The sequence below is a fragment of the Hylobates moloch genome, unplaced genomic scaffold (assembly GCF_009828535.3).
Source record: "Hylobates moloch isolate HMO894 unplaced genomic scaffold, HMol_V3 SCAFFOLD_15, whole genome shotgun sequence".
Taxonomy (NCBI): Eukaryota; Metazoa; Chordata; class Mammalia; order Primates; family Hylobatidae; genus Hylobates; species Hylobates moloch.
In genome coordinates, this window is record NW_026652290.1 from 82,234,140 (window position 1) to 82,248,946 (window position 14,807).

The 14,807-nt window shown below is 51.2% G+C and overlaps 1 protein-coding gene across 2 annotated transcripts in view; it reads left to right on the top strand.

The window, feature by feature from the left end:
- The first annotated feature begins 1,659 nt into the window (after positions 1–1,659).
- Positions 1,660–14,807, top strand: part of HAAO (3-hydroxyanthranilate 3,4-dioxygenase) — a 28,422-nt gene continuing 15,274 nt past the window's right edge. Inside the window, exons 1-4 of one of the 2 annotated variants that reach the window (XM_032178792.2) lie at positions 1,660–2,096; positions 5,942–6,020; positions 10,723–10,806; positions 11,170–11,276. In XM_032178792.2, coding sequence (XP_032034683.1) covers positions 2,017–2,096; positions 5,942–6,020; positions 10,723–10,806; positions 11,170–11,276 — 350 coding nt within the window. In that variant the 5' untranslated portion in view covers positions 1,660–2,016. The remainder of the gene's footprint in view (positions 2,097–5,941; positions 6,021–10,722; positions 10,807–11,169; positions 11,277–14,807) is intronic. The other variant, XM_032178788.2, reaches the window with a different exon arrangement.

Here is a 14,807-nt window from a genome sequence, read left to right on the forward strand (position 1 = left end):
TTTAGTGCAGATGAGCTCCTGTGTGCAGAGGAGAGAGGTGGCTCCTAGAAGCGGGTAAATTCCAGAAACTACAAGGGGCCCAACAGTCAGTATCCAGAAGGATTCCAGATGGTTCCAACTCAACAATGCCAGAATACTCACAACATGGCAACTGTCTGTTTTCTGAACATTGGAATCCAATGGTGCCTGAGCCAGGAGGCTTGTCAATTCAGTATACCAGACATGGTATTTGCTCTACACAGCACAAATCAGAGGGCATATTTGACAGTGATAACATAGCAGTCATTTAGCTTGTGTAGAGGGTTACTCGGGATATTTCAGACCCCCAAAATTCTACTTGTGGCCTTAATTATTCACATTATTTGATCACATCAGTTAAAATACAGAGTACCTATCATTCTTTCCTTTGCACTATGGTAACAGAACATCTGTTGGGCTGAAATCAATTTTTTCTCCTTTTTGTGTGAAATCGTTGATGCCTTCATCCACCCACTCACCCATCGCTTCATTTAACTAACACTCAAAGCAAACTTAACACATCTCAGATCCTCAGTGCTTCATGTGTCATTGTTTACGTCTCCTCTGATTACTTGTAGATGAGAAAAATAAAGAAGGTGGTGTGAGTTATTTGGGTGCAAAACGACATTCTAGAAAGAAGTGCTCAGCTAAAACTGCTAGATAAATCACTAAAAAAAGGAGAGAGAAAAATGAAAGAAAAAAAAAAGAGCGTCAGAGAGGAAACGGGAGGGTCTCAGTGGGGAATTCGGCTTCCTATCTGTCTGGGTTTTGATTTTGAGTTGCACCAGAGGAGTCTTTATGTCTGGAATGCTGAGAAAACCAGCCCAGGCCAGGCGGGCTGTGAGGGCAGGATTTGGAGGCATTTAGTTTCTTAAACTCTATAGTCTGGATTCTGGTGTCAGGGGCCTGAGCCATTTTCCTCCTCCCCTATCCCCCAGCTCCCACTCCCTCCAAACTTCCTAAGAATTCTGAGTCCTGCAGAAAGGCAGGCTTCTCCATCCTCCACATCCGCGCAGATTTCTCTCTCCTCACACATGCACGCCCAGGACCAGCGCCCCAGCCCCTCACCCCCAGGATAACTGTTAGAGTCTCTTACACGAGGCTGTCATCATAACACCCCGAGATTCCCGAGGGCTAGGACACTGAGGCCGGTGTCCACATCTGCCAAATTACTCCCATAGCTGCGTGCGAACTGAGTATGTTCCTAAGACGCCTAAGGAGTTCGGCACGGGGATCGGGGTCCACTGCGACACTGCGCGGACAGCGGCCGCTCGGCTGGGCCTCAGGTGGGAGGGCTCGCAGTCCTGCCCTAAGCCCAGGCTCCGCAGCTCGGCGCCGGCACCGCTCCCCTGCCGAGCCGGCGGCGGAGTCTGCCGGCCGCACGCAGCAGGTCTGGGGCTCACCTTGAATCGGGACCTGCGAGGACCGCCGTGCGGCTTCCCGCTGGGTGAGCGCCGCAGCCCTGAGTGGCCGGGCAGTCATTCCCCTTTTCCAGATGGGAAAGCCAAATCTTGAGCCCAGCGCCAGCACCGTGTTCTCAGCCGCTGGGACTTCCAACCCGCGATCTCCCCACTATAGTATTTCTGGGGACCTTCCCTGGGGTTCCCCTCGGGGCGTAGAGGGAAGTAACGTCTGGGAACAAGCGCCCAGGAAGGGTCTGGATTCTTTGTCCTCCGCCGGGAGCAGGCCCCACCGCAGGCGCCCGTGTGGGGGGCTCCCCGGGGACGGTGGCGGGGACCGAGCCCCTGCCCTGCGGAGAAGCAGGGGGCGCGGGCCGCCGTTCCCCAGCGCTGCGGCCGCCGCGCTCGCCAGGGCCTGGGTTGGAGCGGAGGGCGGCGGGCTCCGGCCAAAGTCCGCGGGCCCCAAGCCCCCACCACGGGGTCGCGAGGGCTTGCTCCGCCTCGTGAGCTTGGGATTCTGGTTAAAAAGGCGGCTGGGCGGAGCCGCGGGCCTCCGACGGCGGGAGGACAACGCTGCGAGGAGGCGCCCGGGACAGTCATGGAGCGCCGCGTGGGAGTAAGGGCCTGGGTGGAGGAGAACCGGGGCTCCTTCCAGCCCCCGGTCTGCAACAAGCTCATGTGAGTCCAGCGCCCCCATGGCCTCCTCCTGCCCTCGCCTCGTCCCCCTCCTCCATCTGCGCCCTCACCTTCCAGCTCCGAGTTCCTGGACCCAGAAGCCTGCAGAAGGGCGGCTTCAATCTCTTGGTTCTTGGGGGAAGATGGAGACAGCCTGTTCCGGTTCCACCACATCGGTCTGTTCCTCTTTCTGGTGACTGTGGCCTTGACTTCTGAAGAAGGCTGAGCTGGTTCTGAGGCTGTAGGAGATGAGATGACAGGGTGCACCCCTCCTTCCAGGGCTGAGAAACAATTCTCCAACCCCAAGTGACACTGTGCATTTTGGGAAAACTCAAAAGTGTGGGGAGGGTGGTTTTCAAGGCAGAAGTGCACTAGAACGTAGGCCTGGGGGCAGCCAAATCATACACCCCAACCCTGTCCCAGAAGCCACAGGCAAAGGGGAAGGCAGAGAATCCGCTCCTTTGGGAAGATCTTGATTTCTTGCTTTTTCCAGGGCCCCTCTTTGCAGGTGTGCACGAACACACACACACACACACACACACACACACCACACCAGACCCTCCTAGGCGACTTCTGCCAGTAGCCTCTGCCTCCAGTACCCAACAGGGTTGGCCATCCAGCTGCCATCTTTCTTAGGCAGACCTCTCGGGCCCTCCCCTGTGGTATGGTCACCTCCCTCATCCCCCCAGTTCCAGGGCGGGGCCTCACATGCCGGCTAGATCAAGGTTCACATTCCCCATTTTTGCTGTGTCCACAGGACATGGTCAGAAGGGTGGCACCTCAAAGCAAACAGCAGGCCCAGGACTATGCCAAGTGTTTTTACATCATCTCATCTCATTCTCACAGTAGCACCGTGAGGGGGAAGTTTCATAAGTAACATTTCTAGTGTCACAAAGCGCCTGTGGGGTAGGCTCCAGACTCAACCCACGGAGCAGTTTGACTCCAGAGTCCACGCTCACTCTTGGTCACCATGCAATACCACATGGCCAACAGTCAATATCTCCCCAAAGATCTCTTCTACCACTGTTGTTGCCCACCCCCAATCAAAGATGTAGCATCATCTTTGCCTCCTTCCACCACTTCATCCCCGTCCGCCGTCGCTCCTTCTGTCCTCCCATCGCTCCCCCTGAGGTCTCGCGTCCATCTTCCCAGGCCTCTCCCTAGCATTCGGTGGTTTGCTGGCATCATTGGTATTCTTGCTTCTGCTGTACCACGCCCACCTCCACCTTCGTCTTCACAAGGCAGTCTCCTTGTGTGTGTGTCTGTGTCCGAATTTCCCTCTTTTAAAAGAACACCAGACATATTGGATCAGGGGCTCACCCTACTCCAGGATGACCTCATCCTAACCTAACTACATCTCAAGGACCCTATTTCCAAATAAGGTCACATTCTGCAGTACTGGGTGTTAGGACTTCAACATATAAATTTTACAGGAGGGGTTACTATTCAGCCCATAATACTCCTAAGCAAGGTGAGAAGCTGCTGAAGATTTCTGGGCAGAGGAGGGCAGGTCTGGTTTATGCATTCTGACTGATGGGTTGAAAGAGTTCTTGAGTGGAGTTGTTTAGAATTGTCTGTACGTACCTAAGTTATATCTCAGTGAAGGTGATTTTAAAAAACAACTTTCAAGCCGGGCGCAGTGGCTCACGCCTGTAATCCCAGCACTTTGGGAGGCTGAGGCGGGTGGATCATTTGGGGTCAGGAGTTCAAGACCAGACTGGCCAACATGGTGAAACCCCATTTCTACTAAAAATACAAAAATTACCTGGGCGTGGTGGCACGCACCTGTAGTCCCAGCTACTCAGGAGGCCGAGGCAGGAGAATTGCTTGAACCCAGGAGGTGGAGGTTGCAGTGAGCCGAAGTCGTGCCACTGCATTCCAGCCTGGGTGGCAAGCAAGACTCTATCTCAGGGTAAAAAAAAAAAAAAAAAAAAAAAGCTTTCCAGGTTCCCGGGCACCCCTTAGGCCAAGACCAGACTCCATGGCAGGTCCACCCTCCTGGTCCAGCCTTCTCAACGTCGTTCCCCAAGCTCACCCCCAGTGCTTGTAATCTCAGAGCCTCTGCACCCAGCTCTCACGTGCACACCCTTCCCCAGTGAAGTTCCTCGCAGCTTCCCTTCCCTCCTTGAAGTTCTATGCAGCTTTAAGTTCTTTAAGCATGGACTGTTCACGTCAGCCTCCTCCTGCCCTGCGACCTCATCCACCTTTCCAAACATCAGGTCGACACATGTGTTTCTGGCTTATTGGGCCCAGCCTCCCAAAAGGGAAGGACAAGGAAAGAGACTGGCTCTTCCGTCTTGTCTCCATGCCTCCCAGCTGGGCTGGAAAGCAGCCCACAGGACAGGACACTCAGAAAGGACCTGCCAGTCTAGTTTGGGGGCTCAGACCTCCCCCATAGCCCCTCCCCTGCCATCCACACCATCATCATCCATGTAGGCAGCCTCTAGGCTGCTGTGCCCTGTGTGTACAAATGGTTCCAGACCCAGCACCTCCCCTTCCCAGAGGAAAGCCATCGCCCCTGCCTTCCGTGGCAGGGCCACCTGAGAACACCCTGAAGCCCCACCCAGACACATTCTGCTGCTTATTCACCCCAGGGTCTGCACTCTGAAAGGGGACCCTGCTGTGGGGATGGGGCGGGCTGTTCTCAGGAGGTGCTGAGGTATTTTTCCCATAAAAAGGTAACACCACACCAACAGCAGAAAGACTGAGGAGTTTGGGCACCTTTTGTTCAAACAGCTGACTAGATGCCCCCACAGACCCAGCGCCAGCGTGGGAGTCAAGGAGCCTGGGACCTGGCTCAGGTTCAGTCATTCCCTGGCTTTGTGACCCTCTCTTGGTTGGCTAAATCGGCTGTAAAATGAGAGGGTTGTATTGAGTTTATTTATTTAAGACAGAGACTCCCCCTGTTACCCCGGCTGGAGTGCAGTAGCACAATCTCAGCTCACTTCAACCTCACCTCTCAGGTTCAAGCGATTCTCGTGTCTCAGCCTCCCAGGTAGCTGGGATTACAGGTGCCCACCACCAGGCCTGGCTAATTTTTGTATTTTTAGTAGAGACAGGGTTTCACCACGTTGGCCAGGCTAGTGGCCTCAAGCAATACATCCGCCTCTGCCTCTCAATGTGCTGGGATTACATGCATGAACCACCACGCCCAGCCGGGTTTATTTATTTTATCAAATACTTAAATAGTGCTTACTATATGCTAGGCACCATTCTGAGAGCTTCCAAATATTAATTCATGTATTCTGTTTAAACTCTGTGAGGTAAGAACTGTTCCTCTATTTTACAGATAAGGTTAGTAACATGCCTCAGGGCCTGTGCTTGTGAACACATGCCACACTGACTTGACATCGCCCGAGGCCCCTGCTAAATGTCATGGTCTCCTGCATCCACTGAGCCATGCCTCCAGCCAGGGGAGAGTGCAGGGTCCTATAGTCAGACAGCATGGGTGAGTGGCAGGTCAAGGTCGTTTTGCCCCTACACTGCCCCATCCAGGGAAGGGGCCTCCAATTTGCTACTCTCCTATAATTCGAGCTCTTGATCCTGTGATCCTGGTTGATGAAGCCATAGATTCACCACCACATCATTCCTCTTGTTGGGTCAGACGATGTCGGGGGACACACATACAGGGACAGATAGACACACAGACACAATCCCAGACACATAGACACTTAGATGCATGCAGGCATGAACTAGGGATGAGAGGTGGGGGACAGGGACAGTGAGGCCAAAACAGCCCTGCTCCTCTCCCAGGGGCCCTCAGGCTCCCTCCTGGCCCCCACAGGACCCCTGCTCTCTTCACTCCTAGGAGATGGTTTAGAACGTCTCCCCCACTTTGCGCATTGCAGGCACCAGGAGCAGCTCAAAGTCATGTTCGTCGGAGGCCCCAACACCAGGAAGGACTATCACATCGAAGAGGGTGAAGAGGTAGGTTTGACTGGTCTCCCTGGATCTAGGCCTGCGGGCAAGGAGCCTGGCCCTGGGGGGAGGGGGTGCTTCCCACTCAAGGCCCAGAGATGATGGACTGGAGAGGGGTGGACATGTGGCTGATGAGTGGAGAGGGGTGGACATGTGGCTGATGAGTGGAGAGGGGTGGACATGTGGCTGATGAGTGGAGAGGGGTGGACATGTGGCTGATGAGTGGAGGGGGCACAGCTGAAATCATAGGGCACGACTGCTGCCTCCAAGCTGGTGGTCAGGCAGTGACGCCTCCACAGCCAGCACCTCTGCTGGGAGAGCCCCAGGAAACAGTCCACGCCCTGCGGGTGAGAGAGGCTTTATCCATGGGGCATCCTCCCCCTGGATATAGGGGCTGGCTGTGTTCGGGGGGATGTCCTGGTCCCCTCCCCACAAACTTGACAGATTCAATTGGTCTCCAAAATAAGATCATCCCCCACAGACAGGGGCAAAGTGCAAAAACACTGTGGGTGAAGGCTGGGCTGAGTGGGTGGCGGGGGGAGAGCAAGGGGCTGAGAGAGGAGGAGCTAGTGGCTGAGGGGTAGGCATGGTAGGGGGATGCCTGGAGCTGAAGGAGGAGTTGGGGCTGGGTGGCCCTTCCTTAACTAGAGGCTGCAAAACCCATTCGTGGATTGTGGCTGGGGCAGGTGGGAGGGGGAATTTGCCTTGAATCACCTTTTGCACCTTGAAGTTTGGACTGTGCTTCTCTACTACCTACCCCCAAATAAATAAACAAAGGCAAAATTTAAAGAGAAAGGTGTGTCCCCTTAAGGAGAGACACAGAATCTCCTCTGGTGGAAAAGGATCAGTAGAGGGGCTCCCCATCCTCTCAGGGAGCCTCATTCTGGGGGTTCAAGATCCAGAGTCCAGCTTGATCAACAGCCTCTGTCCCCACTGAGGGCAGCCAGGCCACAGCCAGGGACTGTAGTGAGCATGGGAGAATCACTTGTTCAACAAATATTTGCTGAGCACCTCACGTGTGCACTGGGACACCCAAGGCTGTGTGGAGGAACGATGGGCCCTGGGCCAGCAGAACCAGCCAAGCCCTCTCACACTCCAGGGGCCCTGCACCTCTCCTGGCCACCCCCTTCTCACAAACACACATCACTGGAGACCGTTTCCTTGGTGGAAAAAGTCAATAGGAAAATCTAAAACTATACTGAGGAGGTGGGTAGACCTGGCGTGGCTATGGCATGGGAGGCACAGCTGGCTGCAGAGTCTTCCAGAGGCTTCTGCCTTCTCTGTTGGCCCTGGTCTCAGCACCCGCCTCTCCTGTCTCCCTCTGTCTTTGCTTCCCTTTTCGCCCCCTGCTGCCTCTGCCCCATGCCCCATCCCATGGTTTCTCCAAGCTCAGGTGCCTGAGTGTCTCCTGAGGGGCCTGGCCAGCAGCCCGTGTCCTGACTCAGATGGCAGCTGAGTGATGAGGAGGGCTGGCCAGCGCAGGTGTCCTCACTTTGGAGGGATGCCCAGGTGTCTGGGAGGAACCTGGCTGGAGGCGAGCTTGTGACAGGGCTTGGTCCCACCCTGCTGAGATTTTGGTGGCAGGGTGGTGCAGCACTTGGGCAGCGTCAGGGCTGAGGGTCGGCCTCCTCTCTGTCCCTGCCTATCCTCACCCAGCTGGAGCCTGGGGAGACTCCAGGCTGTGCTGTGGAAGTGGCGTAACTCAGGGTCCGGGCTCCTGAATAAGTGAGAAAAGGGGAGTTGCTCAGCCCTGGGTTCAAATCACACCTCTTACCAAACCACACTTTCCTCCTCACTGAGCTCTGCCTCTGCAATAGTGGTCAGGGTACCTCCAGCTCCCTGGCCCGGCTCGCCACTCCCCAGCACCACCTACCACCTATACGCCACCTACCTCACTCCTTTCTTGGAGCTTGCAGGTGCAGGGGGGCCAGAGGCAGATGAAATTGCATTGGGGGAATTCTCTGCCGCTTACTAACCCCGGGATCTTGGACAGGGCACATCATGTCACCTCTCCAAGCCTGTTTCCGTAAGCACATGGGGACAACAGCCCCTGTCTGGTGGAAGAATTCAATGTGCATAGAGTATGTGCACAGAGCCTGGTGCAGAGTTGGTGCTTGATATGCATTGTTCCTCTACACCTCCCGCCCTTTCCGCCTGGCCTGCCTGAAAGGCCTTTCCAGGTCAGAAAGCCAGATTCTATTCATTATCTGCCTGAGCCAGTACAGTTAATCTTCTAGCCAGCCCCAGGCCCCTAAACATCATTTACTTCCAAACTGAGCATAATTCCTCTAGGAGTGCCCACAGCTGTTCGGGATTTTCTGCTGTTCAGTGATCTGTACCTCTGCTCCAGGCCAGGCCTGCCCCTCATCACAGGGAAGGCCTCTGAGCAGGGGACAAGAGCAAGAAAATAGAGAAAATATCGTGTAGCCTGCCTGGTAAGGGTTTAAACCCGGCCCAGAGGGTCACTCCAGACTCCCCTCTCCCAACTCTTCCTTTGTCCCTCCTCCCCTCCCTCACTGTGAAAGTTCCCTAGACACACACACACACGCGCACACACACACACACACACACACACACACACACACACAGGCTTCCTCCCAGCTTGGAGAGTGGGGGAGGAGAGCATACTGAAATGCTCCCTATAAGAGAACCTGGTAGGTTTCTTATTATTTGTATTAAATAATGTTTATGGGGTTTTTGTTTGTTCATGTTTGTGTTTGTTTTTGTGTTTTAGAGAAGGGGTCTCACGCTGTCACCCAGGCTGGAGTACAGTGGTGCAATCATAGCTCACTGCAGCCTCAACTTCTGGGGCTCAAGTGATCCTCCCACCTCAGGCTCCCAAATAGTTAGGACTACAGGCACACATCACCAAACTCAGCTAATTTTTTCTAGTTTTTGTAGAGATGGGGTCTCACCATGTTGCCCAGAATGGTCTCCACTCCTGGCCTCAAGTGATCCTCCCATCTCCCAAAGTGCTAGGATTACAGGCATAAGCCTCCACATCCGGCCTATGGGTTGTTTTTAATAAGGAAAGTAAACATTGTTCCTTGTAGAAAATATGAGAAATATAGAAAGAAAAATCCTTACCTCATCCATAATCCCACCACGCAGAGGGCCGCTGAGAACAGGCTGCCTCTGTTTTATTTGTATTGCTACAAACTGAAGCCCTGCTGGGTATAGTTTTTAATCTTTAACGTAACTTTAGCATTTTCCATTTTCCCATTTTATTAACAGCTATTCAAAAACGTAGTTTTTAATGGCTGCATAATGTTCCATATTTCTAATCTACCATCATATATTTACATTTCTCCTGTAATTATATTAGCATTACTTTTGTCATTCTTACCATCATCAATACTAATAGCTAGAGGCTTATTGAGGGCTTACTATGCGCTGAGCACATATGTGTAAAGCATCCCTGGCATCTTCACAGCTACATTTTGAGTAGATAACTGTCATTATGTAGATGAGGAAACCGAGGTACAGAAAGGCTAACTGAATTGACCAAAGGCACACCGCACCCTGGCAGAGCTGAGGGCTTTTAACTATGCACTGCATTAAAAACAGCCTTGAATGTATACCACTAGGCAGGTATGTCTCTGATGAACTGAGGTCTCATTCCTGAGGTGGAATTACTGAGGTCAAGGTTGTATGGTGACCAGCTATCTGGATTCACCCAGAACTTTCCCAGTTTTAGCACTTAGGGTCCTGCATCCCAAGAAACCCCACAGTCCCTCCAGGGGTGTGAACTGCCAAGGCACTTCATGCCCATGGCCAAGTTGCCCTTCAGAAGGGTGGTGACTATTTGCCTAGTGGCAGACTGCAGAGCCACATCTCTCTAGGTCCCTCGAGGTCAGCTTGGTTTCTCTTAGTAGATGCTGTTGATAACATTCCTTCAAGTATTTGGCTGGGGCTTTTAACACCCAGGCAATGTGTGACTGGTAGAGAGAAAGCCGGTCTGCCTCCTCCTCTTCCTCCCAATTCCATGGAGTGATCTCAGTAAATTAGGGACTTAGGATGGAACCGGAAAAATGAAGTAGGAGCGCCCCCGCCCACCCCCCGCCCCCAGGAGAGCACAAGAAGCATGTGCTCCCATCCCCCACAGCCCCTAACCCATCCCAGGCCGCCAGCAACCTCCACAGCCCCACCCCTTGCCAAGGCATCACTCTGGCCAGTGGCTCTAGAGCCACATACGGCCTTGGGTCCAAGCTGTGGCTCCAGCTGGAGAGTAACCAGCTATGTGACCTTAGGCCAGCTGTCTTACCCTCTGAGCCTTGGTTTTCTTTCTTTGTTTTCTGCTGATTGGGGTTAATGATACCTTTGGAGGTTGCTGTGAAGGTTTCTGGTGGAAAAGTGCCTGGCACAGCCCCTGGCACACAGTAAATGGGTGGGTTCCCTACCTGACTGCTGGGTCATTCAGTTCCCCAGTGAGCATTTCATCCAGCTCCTGCCCGCCAGCCAGGCAACCACTGTTGCATCCTGGGTACTCTGGTCATCACTTGCATGTCCAAGACATGATCCCATGTGTCCCCAGCACTCCATGGCATGCACTGGGATACAGGCCTGGGGACAGAAGTGACGGAGCTGCCCATCAACTCCAAGGCCTTCAGAAAGTTTCTCAGGTTTCCCAGTCAGAATTCAGGGCCTGGGCAGTGGCCAAGGACCTAGAAGAGAAAGTAGGGAGGGTCCAAGCCTCTCTCCTGTCCCACAGGTATTTTACCAGCTGGAGGGAGACATGGTTCTCCGAGTCCTGGAGCAAGGGAAACACCGGGATGTGATCATTCGGCAGGGAGAGGTGAGGCCGGATCCCAGCAGGGTGGGGAAGAGAAAGGCGGCCACAGCTGGAATCCACCCTGTCCACTCATCCTGGCCTTGGCTGAGGTCTTGTCCTCCCTACCTTTTCCTGCTCTCCCACACCTTCCCCTGCCAACCTGCCCCTTCCCCATCCTCCCTCTTCCATGCTGCCCCATCCTCAGCACAGTCCAACATTCCCTCTGGTTCCCCAGTGTAGAGGCTGGGCAGAGAAGAGGGCCCAGGGTACACAAGCAGTACCCCTTTGCTGCCCGGGGGTCAGCTGGGGATGCCCAGGATGTTGGGGGCGCTAAGATCTCCATGAGGGATAGCAGCCTCACCGTGCACCTGATCTCTACCACTGCAGATATTCCTCCTGCCTGCCAGGGTGCCCCACTCACCACAGAGGTTTGCCAACACCGTGGGGCTGGTGGTTGAGCGAAGGCGGCTGGAGACCGAGCTAGATGGGCTCAGGTAAATTCTGTCTGGAGGGCTGGGGCAGAGAAAGGGCAAACAGCAGAGGAGCCCAGCTCCAAACTGCAGCTGAAGGGATCCTAGATAGACTCAGGAAGCGCATCCTGGCCACTGAGTGAGCAGGAGGGCTTTGCAGCAGAGGCAGTGGAGACCCTGTCTTTGTTAGCTGATGGTGGAGGGGTAGAGTGGGGTGGACCTGTTCTCTGTGACCCCCTGGAAGCTCACTCAGCCTGATGACCTTTGGCTGGAATCAGAGTCTGTGCTTTCTGCGTGAGGTTGTGAACCTTGAAAATTCGAGACAGGTCTCAGTTAATTTAAAAGTTTATTTTGCCAAGGTTGAGGACGTGTGCCCGTGACACAGCCTCAGGAGGTCCTGACGACATGTGCCCAAAGTGGTCACAGCACAGCTCGGCTTTATACATTTTAGGGAGACATAAGACACCAATCAATATATGTAAGATAAACATTGGTTCCGTCTGGAAAGGTGAGACAACTCCAAGCAAAGGTGGGAAGACTCAAAGTGGGAAGGGGGCTTCCGGGTCACAGGTGGATAAGAGACAAATGGTTACATTCTTTTGAGTTTCTGATTAGCCTCTCCAAAGGAGGCAATCAGATACGCAGTTTTGTCAGTAAGCAGAGGGGTAACTTTGCATCGAATGGGGAGCAGGTTTGCCCTAAGCAGTTCCTACCTTGACTTTTCCCTTTAGCCTAGTGATTTTGGGGGCCCAAGATATTTTCCTTTCACGTTTCCCCCTTTTCTTTTTTAAAATCTTTTGGAAAAAGCATTTTAGAAGAAATTGAGTCTCTGGTCCCAGGTTTTGTCTGATCTCTCATGGCTAGGATGGTTTCTTCCTAGACGGGTAGATCCCAAGTTATTAGGGAAGTTCAGTTTTAGAAGGTTGTGAAGTCTCATGTCTTACAAAGAGAAAATAGGGGGAAGAAGGGAGAAAAACAACAATCAACAGAAGAGCAATCCTGGAAAATAGATACAGGCCACATTACTCTGAAGTTCACCCATCAGTAGGCAGGTATGAAAGTGGCTTAGGTATGTAAATTGGTTGCTGACATTTTCTTCTGAAGTTTAAGTTGTCAGGCTTCAGTTTTCAGGACTTTAAGAAAGCACAGCTCAGCTTTCACTGACTCCAAGTTAGGAAAAACAAACAAACAAAAAGAAGTAAAAAAATTGAAAACATTATTTTGAAGACTTGTAGTCAAGAAAAATTAGAATTCAGTCCAAATTGTAGAAAAATAATAAAAATTGAAAAACATTAGGCAAAACTAGAATCTAAGATCAGGTATACTATAGTTTTCAAAACATAATTTTTCTCTATCCAGTTTCCCATTTTTACTAAAGACAAATCATGGTAAGACTGATTTGCTTTATTATACTTGGCCTAATTATTTGTATACAGGGCAGCAAGAATAATTTTTTTTTTTTTTGAGACAGAGTTTCGCTCTTGTTGCCCAGGCTGGAGTGCAATGGCACAATCTCAGCTCACTGCAACCTCTGCCCCCTGGGTTCAAGTGATTCTCCTGCCTTAGCCTCCTGAGTAGCTGGGATTACAGGCACCCGCCACCACACCCGACTAATTTTTTGTATTTTTAGTAGAGATGGGGTTTCACCATGTTGGCCAGGCTGGTCTCGAACTCCTGACCTCAGGTGACCCATCTGCCTCAGCCTCCCAAAGTGCTAGGATTACAGGCATGAGCCACCACACCTGGCCAAGAATAATTATTTTTTACACAGGCTTTTAAATTGGCTTTGATGGAACTTTGTTCCATAGAAGGAATCTCAGATAAGACCTTTTTTTAAAGCCAAGCCTAGCCATGGATATGTGCTATTAAATACCTATGACTTGGGTGATCTTCTTGAGGTTCCAAGGTAAACTTGAGGCTTTTGGGCCTATCAGAGACAGGGCCTTTACTTACCAGAGGTCAGGAACCCTATACAGGGAAGGTATGAGGCCAGTTTCCCTAAGGGGTTTTTATTGGCTCCATAAACCAAGCTTCATTCCTTAAAGGAAAGCACACCATTCCAGTCAAAGCCTTGATAAAATAACTAGTTTCTCCAATTGTGTCTTGTTGCAAAATGAAAACAGATTCTTATTGCACTTATGCACATAACTGTACTGCCAAAAGTTAAGAATACTCACAAATAGCTTCCAAATTCTGGAGAAATCAGGTAGAGAGAAAAAAATATGCTCCAAATTTTGTTAATGGGAGTGTACTAAATTGTTTTGTTTTTGTTTTTGTTTTTGTTTTGTTTGTTTGTTGTTTTTTTTGGGACAGAGTCTCGCTGTGTCACCCAGGCTAGAGTGCAGTGGCACGATCTCAGCTCACTGCAAGCTCCGCCTCCCAGGTTCACGTCATTCTCCTGCCTCAGCCTCCTGAGTAGCTGGGACTACAGGCACCCGCCACCATGCCCGGCTAACTTTTTTATTTTTTTATTTTTCGTAGAGACGGGGTTTCACGATGTTAGCCAGGATGGTCTTGATCTCCTGACCTCGTAATCTGCCCACCTTGGCCTCCCAAAGTGCTGGGATTATAGGCATGAGGCACCGCACCTGGCCGGGAGTATATTAAATTGTTAAAAGCTGTCAATAGCACAAAAAAAAAGTTTCCTTGACTCTGAAAAAACAAAATAAAACAAAGGATCAGCAACATTTAAAGCAAAAGTAAAAAAGATTACTTTAGTCTTCTATGAGTTCAGTTTACATAGTTTACTCCTGTTCTGCTTGATACACATGAACATTTCAGCTCTCCATGAGAGTCCTGAAAGTTCTTCTTCTCTATTCTAATGTCACAATCTCCACAATCTCCAAAGTTATCAGAAACCTGCATTTAAGAACACCTGTGTTCGCCGGGCACGGTGGCTCACACTTGCAATCCCAGCACTTTGGGAAGCCGAGGCGGGTGGATCACGAGGTCAAGAGATAGAGACTATTCTGGCCAACATGTTGAAACCCCGTCTCTACTAAAAGCACAAAAATTAGCTGGGCATGGTGGTGCATGCCTGTACTCCCAGCTACTCAGGAGGCTGAGGCAGGAGAATTGCTTGAACCTGGAAGGCGGAGGTTTCAGTGAGCCGAGATTGTGCCACTGCACTCCAGCCTGGCGACAGAGCGAGACTCCATCTCAAAAAAAAAAAACAAAAACAAGAACAAAAAAACACTTGTGTTCTAGAGCTGATTATAAAGCCACCTCCTAAAGATAACCAAAACAAGACAATTGTCTGTGAATGACAAAAACTTTTAAGGCAGCCATAGTCAAAGACACAGTTGGCAAGGAAATTTGTTACCTCTGTGGCACACAATAATTTAATATAATTATGATTATTACTGATGATGCACACTGCTTTATCAGGATTATAGGAGTTTCCCATAATTTTGGAATACATACCAATAATATATTTATACGAATACAGCCTAAAGAAAACCAAACACCATTTCATATTTGACAATGCTTCCTGTATAATTTTCATACCAAATAAGCCAAACTGTGTCATTTTTGGACTTCAGGGAACTCAATATC